General features: G+C 37.5%; 1 protein-coding gene across 1 annotated transcript in view; it reads left to right on the forward strand.

The window, feature by feature from the left end:
* Positions 1–4,732: 4,732 nt before the first annotated feature.
* NDFIP2 (Nedd4 family interacting protein 2) overlaps positions 4,733–17,244 on the forward strand; it is a 30,574-nt gene continuing 18,062 nt past the window's right edge. Inside the window, exons 1-5 of the mRNA XM_035899659.1 lie at positions 4,733–4,744; positions 4,809–4,965; positions 6,473–6,600; positions 10,506–10,565; positions 13,700–13,787. Coding sequence (XP_035755552.1) covers positions 4,733–4,744; positions 4,809–4,965; positions 6,473–6,600; positions 10,506–10,565; positions 13,700–13,787 — 445 coding nt within the window. The remainder of the gene's footprint in view (positions 4,745–4,808; positions 4,966–6,472; positions 6,601–10,505; positions 10,566–13,699; positions 13,788–17,244) is intronic.

Consider the following 17,244-nt stretch of genomic DNA (forward strand, 5'->3'; position numbering starts at 1 on the left):
GTTCTTGGTCTTTGTGGGGTGTCAGATGATTTCAGGCATTGCATGTAATTACTTTGGAAATAATTACACGAACAAAATAACAGACTTAAGGAAATACATTACAGGAGGAGATGCAGTACTTTCTTTAAAGAAAATGTTTTTTTTTAAAAAAAAAAAATAATTATAAAATAAAGGTAACTATCTTCCACAATATTTTGGTGCTGAAAGTCTGACATTGATTTTAACTTCTTCTGAAATGAAATAGTGAATCATTGTTTTATAGAGCTTTTCTGGGGGAAAAAAAAATGAAGAGAGTATAGGCTAAAAATCATGTGAAGGAAACTAATGCTTTTTCCTGTACTGTGTGCTCCTTAGTAGTTACAATAAGATTTTGAGTCATGGGTGGCGGAATAGCCATTGCTCCTCAATTGAACTTTGAATTTTAAGTGTCCTAACATCGATAGATCTTGAGAATATGAGCATCGTGACTTTTGAACCTGAAACGTACTGTACTTCGAGGGCTGTGAAAGCAGGGATTAAATACTTGTATAAACAGTTCAAGAGTAGTATGTCTAATTGCAAAGTATTCTCTTTTTTTGATTGTAAAGCTCCAGATAGTCTGTACACAGGGTAAGGTGTAGAGGAAAAAAAAAAGGCCTTTGTGTCCTGCTTTTGAAATGTGAGGGTGGAGGGCAGGGGAAGGTACTCATTTACAGTTGCCTGTAGTTTAATAGGTCCTGGCAATTGTTTTGACCATGATCTTGGCATAAGCAGCTGTGTTGCCTACTACCATATAGTGGTTCAGTGGGGGCTTGGGAGGGGGCTGGGGTGATGTACGGTGAATTCTCCTTAGTCCATTAATGAAATAAGTGGGCAAAATAATCTTACTATTGGAAAAAAAACCACCCTTAGATATGATGTCTATACTTTTAATGTTAAATGTTGTTACAGGTAACATTTAAATACATAGAGTAAGTAATGCTTTGAAACAGACGTTTTCTGTTCCCTTCTGAGTGTTTTTAGCTTGGTTTCTATGGCAATGAAACCTATGCAGAGTGTCAGGCCTCTTTTTTTCCCCTGTCTCCAAAAATAACTTCTAAATTTACCAGCCAGCAGAAGCCAAAATTAACCGGGAAGGGGGAGGCTCAAAAATAGTTGGGTTCCTACTGGTTTCAAGCAAACTGGTGGCTCCACAGAGCAGAATCATTGCCCAGTGAAGACAAGGCAGAGCTACCACAAGACAAAACGACATAACCACCACTGTCTGCCCTGCTGGCATAGGCAAAATTTCCAGCTTGCTGGGGCAAGTTCTGCTGCTGCAGTTTTGGGTTTTTTGGTTGGTTGGTTTGGTTTGGTTTTTAACCCCAGTGAGTCCCCCCCAAGAGGAGCTGAAGTTACTGCCTTGAGGAGAGACTAGGAGACAGGACGTGAACGAGAACTAACCAAAGCTGGTTTCTGTTCATGGAACAACTTGTGTTTATTATTCTAGCTCTAAATACTCAAGCTGCTTAATCACTTCTTGTGCTTGTTATGATGGGGTATTCTGTAAGGAGTCTTATGATTTTTCTTTTAAGCTACTGCATTAGGATAACCTTGATGCCTTTCAGAATTCCGGAAAGGTCTGCATAGTAGAAGACAGGATGAATAGAAATGCTTGGTCCCTAAATAGGAGTCCTACAAAATGCACTGAAGGGCATAACGGGACTCTTTTGTATGGAGCCCTTAGGATGGAATTTTTCTGTTTCCTAACTGCAATAGTTGAATGACTTAACTTGGTCTTTGAAGGCAAGAAGTGCATGTTCTTCTCCCATCCTCATGCTACCTCCATTGTTTGTAGCTGTTAGTAAATTACAGATAATTTGGAGGAAAGTAGCTTTCAAAAAAGCATGCAGAAGACACGAAATTAATTTCCTCTCTAGTGGCAAAGTGGGTTTTGAGCAGTAATACGCTCTTTGACCGGTGAGGTGCTATGGATCTTTGTGTGTCTTCAGGGTAGAAACAGCACACGCTATGGCTTGGAAGGGAAGAAAAGTTTCAGTGATTGAAGAGGAGGGCGAAAGGAGAGGAAGAATGTAGGTAACAGACAGAAATCCATCACCTAGGCTGCTTCCCCTGCTTGTAGACCAGGTTGTTGTGGTGGGGTAGTCGGAACTCCACACACATCCCAAATGAGGGTGGGTGTACCAGCCATTAGCGTAAAAGTATGCCAGTAACGTTCTGTTATTTGTCTCATTGCTAATCAAATGACAGTTTTATTTTAAAATGGTTTTATTTTAGCTATATCCATTGCAAAACTAGATTTTTCTTGTGAATGATTGCATTTAATTTGGAACCGTAGCATTTATAGCTCTCAGGCTGTTTTTCTGACCTGCTCGACCTCTTTAGAGTTGAGTGGTTTGTGTTCTCACTTGCTTTCTGTATCCCTAAATATATTAAGCTATTTTTAAGTGGCTTTGTTTTCTTTGACCTTAACTGCTCTAAATGGCTATACATATTCCTCAGGTTACTACTTCTTCTGGATCACTGGTCAGCCATTAAATGACCTGATTGCTCAGTGCCCCAAACCCCTCAATAACCCCTATCAGTTCCATTGAAGGTGACTTCTCCTTAATAGTATGTGCTCGTTTGTGTTGTGCCTGTGTGTATATATATATATACACTTACATACATGTGTGCATATGTATGTAGTTTATATGTGTAAGTAAACCCTTTAATCTTTAAGCTATAGTTCTTTGAATACAGTATTTGGAGGGACTCCTGAAAAAACGATGAAAAATGCTTCAGCAAGTAACTTTATTACTTTTTCAAATTTGACACATTTAAAGAGAAGAGTGTGATAGAAGCCATATGAGAATTGCATGAAGTTGTTCTGTCGCACTGACTTCTTTTGAAGCATTTTCTGTTTGAACTATCTTTTCAGTTTACCTGCCTACTATTGAAGTGTCTTCTATAGTTGTAACTCCTGCTGATATCCTTAGTTTTTCATTAGAAAGAAAAGCACAGAATTTGTAACCTGCAGAACCTGGAACATAAACCAGTAGTCTGCCCTTGCCACAAAGGTGGCTAAACGGTACCTTGGGCTGTGCTAGGCAAAGCATTGCCATTAGGTTGAGGGAGGTGACCCTTCCAAACCTCTGTTCAGCATTGGCCAGGTCTGGGCTTCCCAGGACGAGAGAGACATGAACAAGCTGGAGAGAGTCCCATCAAGATGATGAAGGAGGGCCTGGAGCATCCCACATGAGGACAGGCTGGGAGAGCTGGGACTGCTCAGCCTGGAGAAGAGAAGGCTCGGGGGGGGGATCACAGCAGTGTGTATAAATACCTGAAGGGAGGGTGCAAAGAGGATGGAACCAGGCTCTTTTCAGTGGTGCCCAGTGACGGGACCAGAGGCGATAGGTACACACAGAAACACAGGAGGTTCCCAAGTTCCTTCTGAACATCAGGAAACAGTCTTTTTTTTTTTTTTTTTCATAATATGAGGTTGACAGAGCACTGGCACAGGTTACCCAGAGAGACTGTGGAGCCTCCATCCTTGCAGATATTCAAAAGCCATCTGGACATGATCCTGAGCAACCAGCTACCTAGAGGTAGCCCTACTTGAGCAGGGGGGTTGGACCAGATGACTTCCAGAGGTCCCTTCCAACCTCAACCATTCTATAAACTTCGATATACTCTGGATATAAAACGATTTTGGTGTGAACGTTACACTACTTAACAAGCGTTCTTTCTTCTCAGAATGTGCTTTTTCCAATAATCTGATTTTATGTTGCCTAATAGGAAATTAGAGTAGTTGTATTCTTGAAATTTTTGTTATTGAAATTAAAATTATAGTTTTCTGCAGGTTGTTCATAGAAACTACCAATTTGCGGTTACAGAATTCTTTTTTCAGATATGTTCAGCTTACTGATCTTATTTTCTGCGTTTTAAATATGGTGCTTCAGCAGTTGCCTTCCAGGCATCTTGTCTTGTAGTTTACACTAGTGGGAACTAGCATTTTTTTGTTTCATGCTAGTATTCTTTCTTCTTAAAGTTTGATTCATATTCTAAACACTATCAAGTTAGCTAAAATAATAAAAAAAAACCTTATCTAAGAAAATTTATTAGTTGCTGGATCTGAATGCCACACTTTTAATCAACATTCTTGCTTATCCAAACTCTTATTTCTGTATATGCTTAACTGGAGATTTCCTTTTAAAACTGCATTTTAAAAAAACCCAACAACCAAGAAAACCAGCAACGTAAAGTTTTATAGGGAAAGGATTCTTTCCAGACTGTAAAGAAAAGCAGAATGTTTTGAAAAGTCTCGGAATTTAAGCGGAGAAACTCTCTGACAAGATGCAAGAGTATAAAAATCCCAGTTGCAGAAGGAGAAGTGTGTGTCTCTTTATTTGTTCTAGATTAATACAGTAAAAGTTAGTGTTGCTCACCTGTTTGTATTTTAAAAGAGGTTAATACATTTTATGAATGTATTTAAGAAAAAAAATGTAATGGTATTAAAATATTCCTATACTAGAAAGTATTTTATGGTCAACATTTTCCCATATAGTAAAGATTAAAAACCCCAGCTTTTTTTTAACGCTCTGAATATCACCAATGAGAAGAAATTCATTCTGGGGATTTCGGGGGGAAAGGCAGTTGAGATTATCTTTAGCTGTTTGCTGAAAAGGATTTAACTGGACCACTTAAAGTAGTCACATGCTGTTTTGTACATAAATTTTGTGTGGTTGAAGAGTAATCTTCTCTCTTTTTGAAGATGGTTCTGCAAGTACTAGGTTGTCATGGAAAGCATTCCCTGCATGCATCTGAAATCTGTGTGTTTTTCTTCTAAGCTTCACAATGAGGATGACCCCCCGGAGTCTTCGGCGGCTGAGCAGCCTTCCACGTCTACAGAGACTACGCAGACTCCCCAGACAGCAGCCTTATCAGAAGCAGATACTTCCCCTCCACCTTACTGTAGCATAGCTGTAGAAGCAGCTGCAAACTCAGGTATTTTTCTTACATAACAGCTTGTCAGGGAGGAGTGTATATGAATCAGCACTTGGTTCAAAGTGGTACGATGCTGCGGCGTGGGTTTTGAGTCTTGGTTGGTTTGGTTATTTTTTTACGCGCACAGTTGCAGTAAAAAAGCTATGCTTTCATGCACAGCCCTTTGTCTGGCTTGTTCAGAAGCAGCACACTTCTAAATTACACTAATTGTTCCAAATTGCTAGACTAAATGGATGTTCATTAATTAGTGTAATAGCTTTTATTTAAGTCTGCATGTAGTTCAGTTCCACATTTAATCTACATCTTTGAGTAGTGCTCCATTATTAGACCTCATTAGCAATTTTCATTGCCTCTTTATTAAAAAAAAAAAAAAAAGCACTGATTTGCCAAAACTCAAACTTCTTAAGTGTGTGCCATTGTTTGGTGAAAATATTGCCATGAAAAGATTAATTTTGCTTTAAAGGCTCTTGTTAAAACTCCTTGTGGAAAATGAATGACAGGGGTCTTTTTCTCCATTTATTCACTGCTCCATTTCTCATGAGATCGTGACTTCTCTTTGGGGTATGGGAGATGACAAGGCAACATCCAAGTCCCTGTGTGAGCAAAGTTGCTTGGATTTGCGTCTCCCATGTGCCAAATAAGTATTTTAGAAGTAACCTCCAGTCTAATTTTTTTAACGTTGATTAAAGGAGCAATTTCCTGTCCCTGTTCTTTGAGACAGTGTTTACAAGTATAATACGTAGCTATACAGAATTATCCCTATATATAACATCTTCGTGGTGGTGTGTTGAGAAATCTTTTTACCATGTGACCTGTGCTGACAAATCTTTACCACATAAGCAATCTTGTTAGAAACTCCGCTGGCTGTAGGAGGAAGCGTGAGGTACGTTTTACATAGTTTTTATTCATTTTGTTAATAATTTTATTCAATATGATGATGTTTTACTATTTCAATATGTAAGAATGAAGTCTCTGATCCATTTTGATAGAAGGAATGTCTTTAAAAGAATGTGGTGAAACTGAAATCTTGGAAACACTAAGTTTACAGAAGAACTGGAGATGGCAGCAAGGCCATGCTAATAAAAATACAGTATGATTATTACTGGACTTAGGTAACTAATTGATGTTGATAATTAAAAATTTTTTTTAGGATGTTTCTGTGCATGTCTCATATGATTTGATAAAAAGCCTTTGGTTGGAATGTCTAAGGAAGTAACTCAGCAAATACAATTTTTTGTTCATAAATTTGTTGGCTCCTTGCAGCATCTAGATTGAGGTTTCTGCCTTGAGTAGCAACTAAAAGCACCATCAAGCTGTTCACTAATTTATTTTATAAAAATCAAGGTTTTTTTTTTTAAAAAACTTAAGAGAACTTGAAATACAAATACCAGTATCAGCCTCTGTTGAAAAATACATACTTTAAAGCTCAATAGTTATGTGCCTGTAAAATTGAATATTCTTGACATCGTTCTGGCTTAAAAATGCATAACCTCTTTATTTTGAACAGAAACACACAATGAATTTTATCCTGTACCACCTCCATACAGTGTAGCTACCTCTCTTCCTACTTACGATGAAGCAGAGAAGGCCAAAGCTGCAGCAATGGCAGCTGCTGCAGCGGAAGTTGCCCAACGAGTAAGTGATGCAGTTCTGCTTTATTTCAGTTTTGTGGAACATGTTAGGCTAATCTAATTATTTATAACAATTGGGGCCGTATTATGGCCTATTTATTGAAATATTCTTGGGCTGGTGATTTAAATACTTTGGATGCTTAGGTTTTTTATAGACAGTGGAGGTTAGTTGTAAAGTACTATGAGAAGTGTATCATATTCGCTCTCTTCTGAGGCATAGCTGCTGTCTAAACAGCTTTAAAAGCCAATTTTTTCTCTGTTTTAGTAGTTTATCCGGTATTTTGTCATCTTTTAATTAGGTATCCACTACTAATGTTACTTTGTACAGTTATGACTGATATTTAGTGTTTCAGATGGTAAAAAAAAATAAAAATTAATTAACAAAGTAGACCTTTAGAGAGGAAGGAGAATGCCAACAGTCTGGAAGGGGCAAAACCCCAAATAATGTAGATCTTCTGTAAAAGGAAAAATCCTTGTTTGTTCCATGAAACATTAATAATGAAGTTCAAAGAAAAGTTCCAAGTACTTAAAACAAACCATGAGTTATGGTAAACAGTAAATTAAGGAATAGGTATGTATCAAGCGTTCATATTTTTGTAAGAGTTAACATTATAAAGAATACAGTCTTCAAAATAGAAAATTGGTATCTGCAATTAGTGTTAAATGTTAGCTTTGTAACATCAAGTGTTCCTATTTTTGTAAGAGTTAAATTACAAAGAATACAGTCTTCAAAATAGAAAATTGATATCTGCAATTAGTGTTAAATGTTAGCTTTGTAAGCAGAGTTCTTCCATTTTTTTTCTCCCGAGTTTTGGAATGTGGAAATTCTGCCATTTGGTAGTATTGGTAATATACCCAGATTAGGCTTCCAGTGCTTTCACTAAAAATCTCTGCTTTGAGATCAAAGGTAATTGCATTTGAGATGCAAGTCTTACTGACTGCAGTGTGCTTGTGACTGGAAAAAAAATTCTGCTCCCCCAGCAGGAGACTGTTCCTTCCTTGACTGTTGTGCAGTGGTCACAGTGTACAACACTCACTTTAAGGTACACGCAGCTAAAGTTAAAGTGAATTTGTGTAACATCGCCAGTGAAGGTGTTACGCAGATCTGTTTTACAAAATGCAGTAGGGAACAGGGGACATTGGAATGGTTACTTGCCAAGTTTCCACTATGAGGTGATGATCTCCATTTGTAAACTTCTAACTGCTTTAACAGGAACATGGATTCTATGTAGTCTCTCCTTACTGCTTGTCATGTAAGAAAGACTTTTGTTGAAATACTCGTTTAAATGAAACCCTCAATCTGAAATGAAAAACCTTCAAACTTATGTGGAACCCAAACCTTAACTTTTTGGGTACCATTACCAGTCCTGTGATGCTTCAGACAGGACATGTGCAACTCTCTTGCAAGATTCTTATTGCTTTTAACTTTGTATGTCTAGAACCCTGTGAGGTGAAAGTTTTAGACATACAAGCAATCTTCCTTGATCTGAATTTCACAGGGAAAACCTCAGACTGGGGTTCAGCAAATTTCAAGAACAAAGCTAGGCAAATAAATAAATAAAAAATAATCAGTGTTGTTTGCCTTGTAATTTTAAGCTTTTTTTACTTCAGAGAACTCTTTTCTCACAAGTTCAGGTCACCATAGCAGAAACATCTTTTGCCCTTCCTCAGAAAGTCTGCCTTGTTTTGGCCAAATTACAAGTGTTTTGAAAAATGGGTTTCCACAGTTGATACATGCAGCTTGAAATGTAGTAAATGTGTGGAGATTGTCCTGCTTTAACAAGTTTAGACTGCTCATAGCTCTAAGGGGGATGGGACTGCAGATGTGCTGTCCCCAGAGAACATTCTCAAATGTTCTGTATCACAGTACGACTGTGGGACTAAAAGTCTGCTCTTGTCTGCTTTTGGTGAAAACACTGGAACCAAGAAATAGGAATTTCTGGTGTGCCCTGAAGTAGTTTTATATTATTCTTAGCCTTTGGTTAGAAGGGAAGGGGAAAGCCACTTGATTTAACTGCAAAGGCGTCAGTGGTAGGTGGAGGGAAGAAGGACAATGGCTCTGAGCCTCTGAAGCTTACGTGTTGTGGGAAGAAAAGTCTGGGTTCGGTTGGGCAAGGAGGTAACTGGCTCAAAGTGAACGCAGGTGGGGATCAGAGAGGATGCGTCTAAGTCAAAGTAAGAAAAGGCAAGGGTGGATGGAGAGCAGTGGTGTGGAGGAAGTACAGAGAGATTTAAATGAGAAAGAGGGAGAAGGATAAGCTGGGGTTGGTGGAGAAAGGAACCCAAGGGGGGACAAAATGTGGTACTGGGAAAGGAGATGAAGCTGGTGTGAGGGAAGAGGAGTAGGGAGGGAGAAGTTAAGAGGAAAGAGAGTAGGATATGGTGACAAAGTGAGTAATAAAATTTTTACATAGTCTGCTTTTCCAAAACGTACAGTACAACTTGATGTTCAAGAACTAGGTGCTGGCACCACAAGAATTTCACTTCTGAAAAATCGGTATGAGCACACCATCATTCCCCCAAAGCAGAGATTAGCTAAAAAGTTGTAGACTTACAGGAGTACTGAGTTAGTATCAGGAGTCTACTCAGTGTACCTAAAAGCCACAGTCCTGATGACTGCTAAAGATCTCAAGTTTGATAGAATTTCTGTTCAGTTTACTTCTGTATTTTGGGGGGGGTATTTTCTTTTTTTTTAAAGCACACGCATACACACACACACAAGCTATGTTAAAGAAACAGTATTAAGGCTGCAAAGTTGAGATTCAGAGAAAAGTAGGAAATGTTGAAGTTGAGTTCCAGTTTTGTAGATGATATTAAAATTATGTGCCAGCGTAGTTTTAATTAATGCCACTTTAATTGCCTTACCACGTGATACTGCCACACAATCCCTGCCTTACTTTATACCTCTGATGGATTTACACTGGAGTGGACTAAGACTGTGTAATAAGACTGTCTTAATCTGGTAGATGACTGGAATAAGAAAAGAAGGTCGTGTTATGGTTAGAGTGATGGTTTGCCATCATAAGTGACTTTAACTTTGCACTACTGGTATGTGGTTAATTGTTTTCTTGCTTTTGCTGCCTTGGAGATCACAAGCAATGACAGCTGCAGACAGTATCTGACTTGTGTATTACACACTTTGCAAAACACACAAAAAAGATATAACATAGTTTCTATTTTCAGCCTAATGAGATTAGTGCTGTCATGAATGCGAACTCTGCTATGATCTGTGCCTCTAGTTTCTTCCTTGTAAAATGAGGATATGTTGCCTCTTCACTACAATAATGTGAAAAGTTGGAAAAAGTTAGATGTCCTTATATTACCTTGACTGATACGTGAAGCTGATAATTGTTTCATGGTATAGTCCAAAGGGTGCAGTAAAGAAGGCTACAAACCTACTCATTAGGCAAAAGAAAGGAAAACTGTTTAAAAAGGCAGCACATTTAATAAACAGGTTTCGTATTTTTTTCCCCTGAATCATGTAGGGATCTTGCAAAAAACATGAGTGTGATCATATTAGACTTCATCACAGGCCCTGCAACCACGGATTGTACAAACAATTTAAACTTAACATTTACTGAAAATTTCAGTACTTGTTTTTGTAGTTCTTCACGTAGCTCACCTAACAAGAATAAATTGTGTATAAACATTTGTTTCATATGCTCCCAGATGGCTCAATGTATCAAAGAAATTGTAGCAGTCCTATGTCATCCGTAGTGATAGCATTAGTTACCCTGGCTTTTGATAATTTCCTTTTCAAATTCTCAAGGTCAGTTTTGAAAGGTCGATTTAAATGGACAAAAATATTGCTAACAGTTAAATGACTTGTTTATATGTTGCAATGAATGGCTTTTACTTAATGCTTTTCAGTTGCATTTGTCTTATGTTTTTCTGTTTTTACATGCTTAGCACGCCCAGTTTAGGGAGTCTAGGAGTCTGTTTGATGAAATATTCCTCAGTCGTCCAGAGGTATGGTATAGTTCTCTCTAGTTTAGACCTTAACTATGAATTTTCCTGCTGGCAAACAAATGCATCTGGGGTTCATTGTACCTTTTTTCCCCCACCATTAACTTCTCCATATCATTTTGTATGCTGAAAGTATCATTTATGGGGTTTATTGAGTAATTTGACCCTTTCCTCAGAAGTTTTTCTCTGTAAATCCACTGCATTGGAAAGAGTTGTATCAGTTGAGTTATCCAAGGGCTTCCCGAAAACTTGGGTTCTTTACTTGATTAAAGGTGGTTGTCTCACTATATGCCATGCTAAGTTTCAATTTGAAAGAGGTTAAAAAGCATTGGGAGGCAGAAACAGTCCTCTTTTTGCAGAATACTACAGAGAGCACTGTAGTTTCAGAGGAGTTAATAGGTTTGACTTCAACAGATGCTGTGCACCATTTGATGTTCTTTTGCTTAGGAACGTTATTCTGTGTGACATGTGATTTGTGTGGATAATACATTTTGCTGCTTAGATGTTTCTCTGGTCATAGGAACAGTAAGTTTTCTGTTTATCCAGATCTCAGAATATTTAGCAAACAAGCATCCTTAACATGGCTAAATTTATCAAAAATCAATATGAGATACTGAAACAGTATTATGTATTTTATAGATTTGTGTGCTTTGTTATATGACAGTCTTCTCATTAAAAATATATATATATAAAATACAATTATTCTCTTTGATGAAAATGTCAATATCTAATAGAAGTATTATTACGAAATTATGTTTAGTTATAAGCATCAGTGGAGAGGACAGTCATTCTGCATTGTCCCTTCTCATTCCTCAGTGAATGGTGGCAAAGAATTATATTTTGAAGAAAGACTGGGGCAGTTGACACCAGCTAGATCAAATGAGAGCACTATGAAAGGCAGACAATATTGAGCAGTGGCCAGTTAGTGTCTTCTACCTGTAGGACTGATCATAAAACCATATAATATTAAATGACGTAGAAATAAGCTGAACATTATTTAAGCACAGGAAACTATTTCATTTCTTAAACATTCTGATAATTTTCATATGTCAGTTTTTGGAGACAGTAAATAGAACTCAGTTTAATATAATTCCCTTTTGACATGGAGTGTGATAAATTACTTTGCTCACAGTACTACTGTGCCTACTTGCAAACATCTGCTCTCATGTCCCTGGGTTGTATATTGACCTGTGTTTCTCACACATGTAAGCCTTAGAGAAGCCTGTGCATATACAGTAACCTGCTAAACCTGTAATTGAGCAAAATTCTCTTTTTCTGAAGCAACCTTTTGCATAGAGCATAATTCACTAATTGGTTTGGAAATACCAGTGTGAAGTACAGTATTTAGCAGACAGTTTTAAAAGAGTCCCAAGAATTTTTTTATATGTGGTTTTATAGACCTTCTGAGATAAACATTGAAAATATATTTTTGATGCCCTGACTTGAAAAAGGAACTTTTGTGGCATACATTTTAGAGATAAGCATATTCAAATGCAGCTCTTTGTTTAATGCATTTTCTCCCTTTCCCCAGCTGTCCCGTAGCTGCAGCAGAGTTGAGCTAAATAAACTAACGCTTTCGTAGTCACTTGAGATGACCATTTAGGGACATCTAATATTACGCAGAGTTGAATTATAGCCACTTAAAATTGTAGTTCAATGAGCTTTTTGTGCTTTCATTGGAATTGTCTAGGTGAATAGCAGTGGTTTTAAAATAAGTTATCCAATACAGGGTTTTGGTTAGTTAATCTGAAATAAAGAGCACAGCTGGAATTTCACGGCCATGTTCCGAAAGGTAAAGCTGGCTGCCTTGAATTGGTACAGTTCGTTCTAGCACATTTTTAACCACACTCACTACACCCTGGTAAATTATTTTGCTGCGTTGACAAAGGTGAACATGTCAATCACATGACAGCGCTTTAGATGGCTGGGATTGTTTAATGCCCTTTTAGTTATGAACTTAATGTACAAAATAACATTTGGTACAGCGACTAAATAATGTGTTAAAATCAGAATTACGTTCTCTCAGGAGTGTTTGCTGTGGGTGAAACAGATTAAGTAAATCTCACTTGAATTGATCTCCCTTGATTCCTTTTTTTTTTTTGTAGGTCATTTATTATCTCAATATATTAGGATTAATTGGAGAAAAAGTAGGAAAAGAATGCTACTCGTGCTTATGTCTAGACCATATTACTGCTGCTACCGACAGCATTATTTAACTTGTATCATCCTGCATTGTTTTGATGTTATTAATTTAAGTATAAAAATGGTTTTACAGCTTTCTTCGGGCTTTATTTAGTAAGTGCTGTCACCATGAAAACTTTTCTGTTTGCCAGTCTACAGTTGCAGCAATGTTTTACTTGAGCACAGAACTCCGTATGTTAAGATCTGCCAGGTTCTCTTGAAAACCAAGTACTGAGCAACAAAGCAAACTCATACTTTCAGTATTTTAAGATCTAGTATTTTGACATGATAGAAGAAATCTTTGACTGACATCTCTGTTTACTTTTGTTTGATTTAAAGTACTGTGCATTTTGAATTTAGAAGACTTTTAAATTTTAATGTGCTCGCGCCCTCTAGTGTCCCCAGAGGTTTTCTTTGCCTATGTTTTTCTGTGGGTTGTAGGGTAGTCAAGTTGGTTAGCGCAGTGCTGTTGCATCAGCAATTTATTTTAAGATACTAACCTTATTCTAATTTATTCTCTATTTTGGGAAGCATTAAAAGACTTTTCTGGCAGGAAAAAAATTAGAACATACTATATAATGATTTTTCCAAAAATATATTGAATAGCTTGGCTGCATTTCAAGGCTGTGAAAGTAAAAAAAAAAAAAAAAAAAAGGTTTCTGTTGGTTTTGATTGTCAAAAGTATTAATCTGAAATAATTTCTAGCTTCATTTAAGATCAATAGGCAGTATGTACATATCTTCTACAGAAACTTTTCAGTTAAATTTGGGCTCTGTCAATATAAGCAACAAATAAGAGTTGTTTTATAGCTATGAATTATTTTTCTTTTAAACTAATTGATGTTACAGAAATGTCAATTTTCTTCTGGCTTTAGAAACATAATTAATACTTTAATCCTACAGATAGTTATTCTAAAATAAACCTTTCACTAAATTATCACTAACCTGTAAATCCAGGAAGAAGAGTATCCACCACGGGATGATTTCAGTGATGCAGATCAGCTTAGAGTGGGCAATGATGGCATCTTCATGTTGGCATTTTTCAGTAAGTTATCTTGTATCCCAGACCTCCTGAGGTATATTTTAATTGTACCTTTTTTCTGTGGAGTATGAAAGATAGCTGTGATAAACTGCATTAATGTACTGTAATGAATGGATTTTTTTTTACATGTACACAGATATAAACACTTCCTGTTCCAGAAGCAGCAAATATGTTGCACTTTTTTTTTTTTCTGTGGCATCTGTCACAGATAAGGGGACAAAGCAAAATCACTGTAAATGTTTTGAGGCATAGCAAGGCTGCACTGTTAACTATGAATTGGGAAATTCTGTCATCTTCTAGTTGGACTACCAACTTGAATTAAAGGCTGGATATCACGGAAATCTGACAATCAATTTTTTAAGTAGAACAAATTTGAGAGAGACACGATGTGCCTTAAAAAGTTGCTGATGTTAGCATAGTGAATTAAATAGCTGTGGGTGGATTTTTGGAACGAATCCAACGACGCTTATTTTTGGGTTGAACTAACCACTAGCATGTAAAAATGTACTGTCTTCAGGTAACGTCCGATTGCAACCAGCGCTCCTATAGCACCTCATCAGGTACTGTGTGTGCGCACTGTGCATGTCTTACCTTGTGACTTGTGTATTGCATTGAGTAAAGTTAGATTTTGCCACTATAAGTTACTTCTACAAGGAAACTGCTTCCGTTTTTCCAATTGCATATTTCTTTTTAATTTCCAAGGATGTTTTCCCTTTCTGAAATAAATGTGTTTGGCAGCCTGGGTGGAAGCTTGGTGTTGGGGATGTAGCTGTTCGTTTTAGCATTCATCAGCATGGAAGCTAATTGATTATCCACTGAAATCTCCTTTATGTCTTTCAACTTAGATCTTAGATCTTACAGTTCTTTTTTCTTTAATGTCTTTTGCAGTCTCTTTATTTAACTTACAGATGCAGGTTACAGAACTTTGGAATTTTTTTTCATGTTGGCATACGATGTACTAGGACAATGTGGTGTTTGCATCTTGGGATAACAACATATGTGTCTACCTCACATAGCAGATAGATAAATACATATATAGGGTAACAAAGTGAGTTTTGTAGTCTGGTCTCTTTCTGTAGGTGGATAGAAAGGGTATATATTCTTGGGGGCAAAGGGGAGGTATGGCTTTATTTTTCTTTTCCCCTTTTTCCACTTCCCTGTGTGCTACAGCTTTTTGTATTTACCCTATTTAGGTTCTGTACTGTGTGAAGTTGTTCTTGCTTTCAAATCCTGCTTCAGGCCTTCATTAGAACTGTACTTGGAGGTCACCTGGATTGTTGGCCTTCATGTTTTAAGTCCTTAAAATCACAGCTGAAAACAGTCTTGTTAGCTTGCAGCTAGGAGCATGGTAGTGCAGAAGCTGAACTGGAATGAAAGGCCCCAGAAAGGCTCCAATAATACTAACATGTAGCTGGCCAAAAATACATGCCCCAAACCTTGTGTGCACCTTCAAGAATGCAGATGTTTACTTGGATAAATGGGCAACTTTCTCTTCAAATAGCTTTTTAGCTGAGACTGACTGCACAGGGCACTACTTCTACACATTTGATAAAAATACTCTGTAGAGCGTAATTTTTCTTGATTATTCTGAGACTATGTTACTGCCAATTTTGCTCGCCTATGAATGAAACGCATAAAATGAGTGCTTACATATTGCAAGATATTTATGCAAGTGTATGCTTAATTGGGATCTGTGCTGGCTGTTACGGATACTAGTTACACATGAAAACTGATAAAGTTTACTTGTTGCTTGTGTTCATAGTATGAGGAGTTCACAAAAACTGATAGCATTTATAGACCTGTAATATTAATTTTCAGTAGTTTTTCTTAGGGAAATTGGAGAACTGAATGAAAGGTGAGCTTAATTTAATAAGGGTAAATTGTACATAGTGGATGGTGTATTCCTGTCCCTCTAATAAGGAGATAAGTTGATGTATGTACATTTAAGGGAGCAGGAATTAAAATGAAATTTACAGTATGACTCTGTTGGGTTTTTTTTTTTCAGGGCAGGATACGTTTAAGTTGCTGCAAGTAGAGATCACAGAGAGCCTAGAATAAGTTCCCTCACTTAGTTAAAATGCCAGAGAACAGTGTCAGGAGCTGTGCTCTAGCGAGAGGAGCATGGAACAAACGGCTTGTCCCAGACGTGCTCTCCCACCTCCTCCCATGACTGTTATGTACAGCACTGGTAGAAAGATCTTGGGGGGTGGTTGAGGGGGGTGGCAGGCTGCCTTTGTTTTAAATATAAAACAGCGCAGTTAGCTTTTTTTTTTATGTCATTTTATTCAACTGAAGTATAATAAAATAAACTGTTTACTGAGCTTACTTGCATATTGCAGTCAACTAGTGACACGTGGCTACCATCTAGTGGTAGCTGCCCAAGTTGCATAAAGTTGCTGTCTTGAGGCCACCTAGTGGCCAGATCTGTTTGTTTGGGGGGTTGGTTTGGTTTAGGAGCTTGGTGCAAGTTACAAACCTCTTTCCCATCGAAGTTGTAAAGTACTGTTCTGTTTAGCACAACTAAATGGAATGAAACAATATAAAAACCAAAAGTGTTTTGTGTGAACAGGTGGATTTTTTGCTTTAGCACTTCATTCAGAAGCTTAGTGGAAAAATTTGGAAACCCACCTATTTTATTTCTAATATGTGGTAAAATTATATGTTTTAAGAGATTGGTGTTGCTCTTGAAATCTGTGATGATGTTGGTGGGCAAAGAATCTGCTTGCTGTGCTCAGGGCTGATGTTTGTCAGTTTCTGATTTTGAGGTAAATGAATATATTAGTGAATATATTAATTTTGCTATGAATGCGAAATGCAGCAAATTTTACTATCAGACCACTTAGTTTATTTTTTTCTTTTATGTATTTTTAAGTCAGCTGTGCCTTATATAGCACAGTAGAACCTTTTTAGAATGCCAGAGGAAGTTGTTAATAGGTGAGTTTCTCAGAGTGATTTTTTTGGGGAGTGATTGGGGGTGGTATGCACAACAAAAAGGAGGAGTTTCTGAGCTGTTTCTTTCCATTTTGAACACAGCTGTAACTGTCATGACCCAAAGAGTTTGGTTTTCATGCTTAATCTACCTGTGGTGGGAGTCTTCTGAATCATGTCTGATTGGCTCATCCTGGTTCATTATGTGAAGGAGGTTATTTTGGGCCCTAATAAAAGGCTTATATGGTTTTCCATTGTATTTAAGGAGTGCTTTAGAAATATCAACTAGCCTTTTCACCTGTGGGCCCCAGAAGGTATTGCAGAGCTCGATCTAGATTCTTTGAAACCACAGAAGGGAGTTTTGGATTATCCCTACGATCTAGGAAAGATGAATATTAATTTCATAGAATCATAGAATGTTTTGGGTTGGAAGGGACCCCTAGAGGTCATCTAGTCCAACCCCCCCGCAGGAGCAGGGACACCACTAACTAGATCAGGCTGCTCAGAGCCCCGTCCAACCTGGCCTTGAATG

The sequence above is a fragment of the Egretta garzetta genome, unplaced genomic scaffold, assembly GCF_000687185.1.
Source record: "Egretta garzetta isolate BGI_Z169 unplaced genomic scaffold, ASM68718v1 scaffold808, whole genome shotgun sequence".
Lineage (NCBI taxonomy): Eukaryota > Metazoa > Chordata > Aves > Pelecaniformes > Ardeidae > Egretta > Egretta garzetta.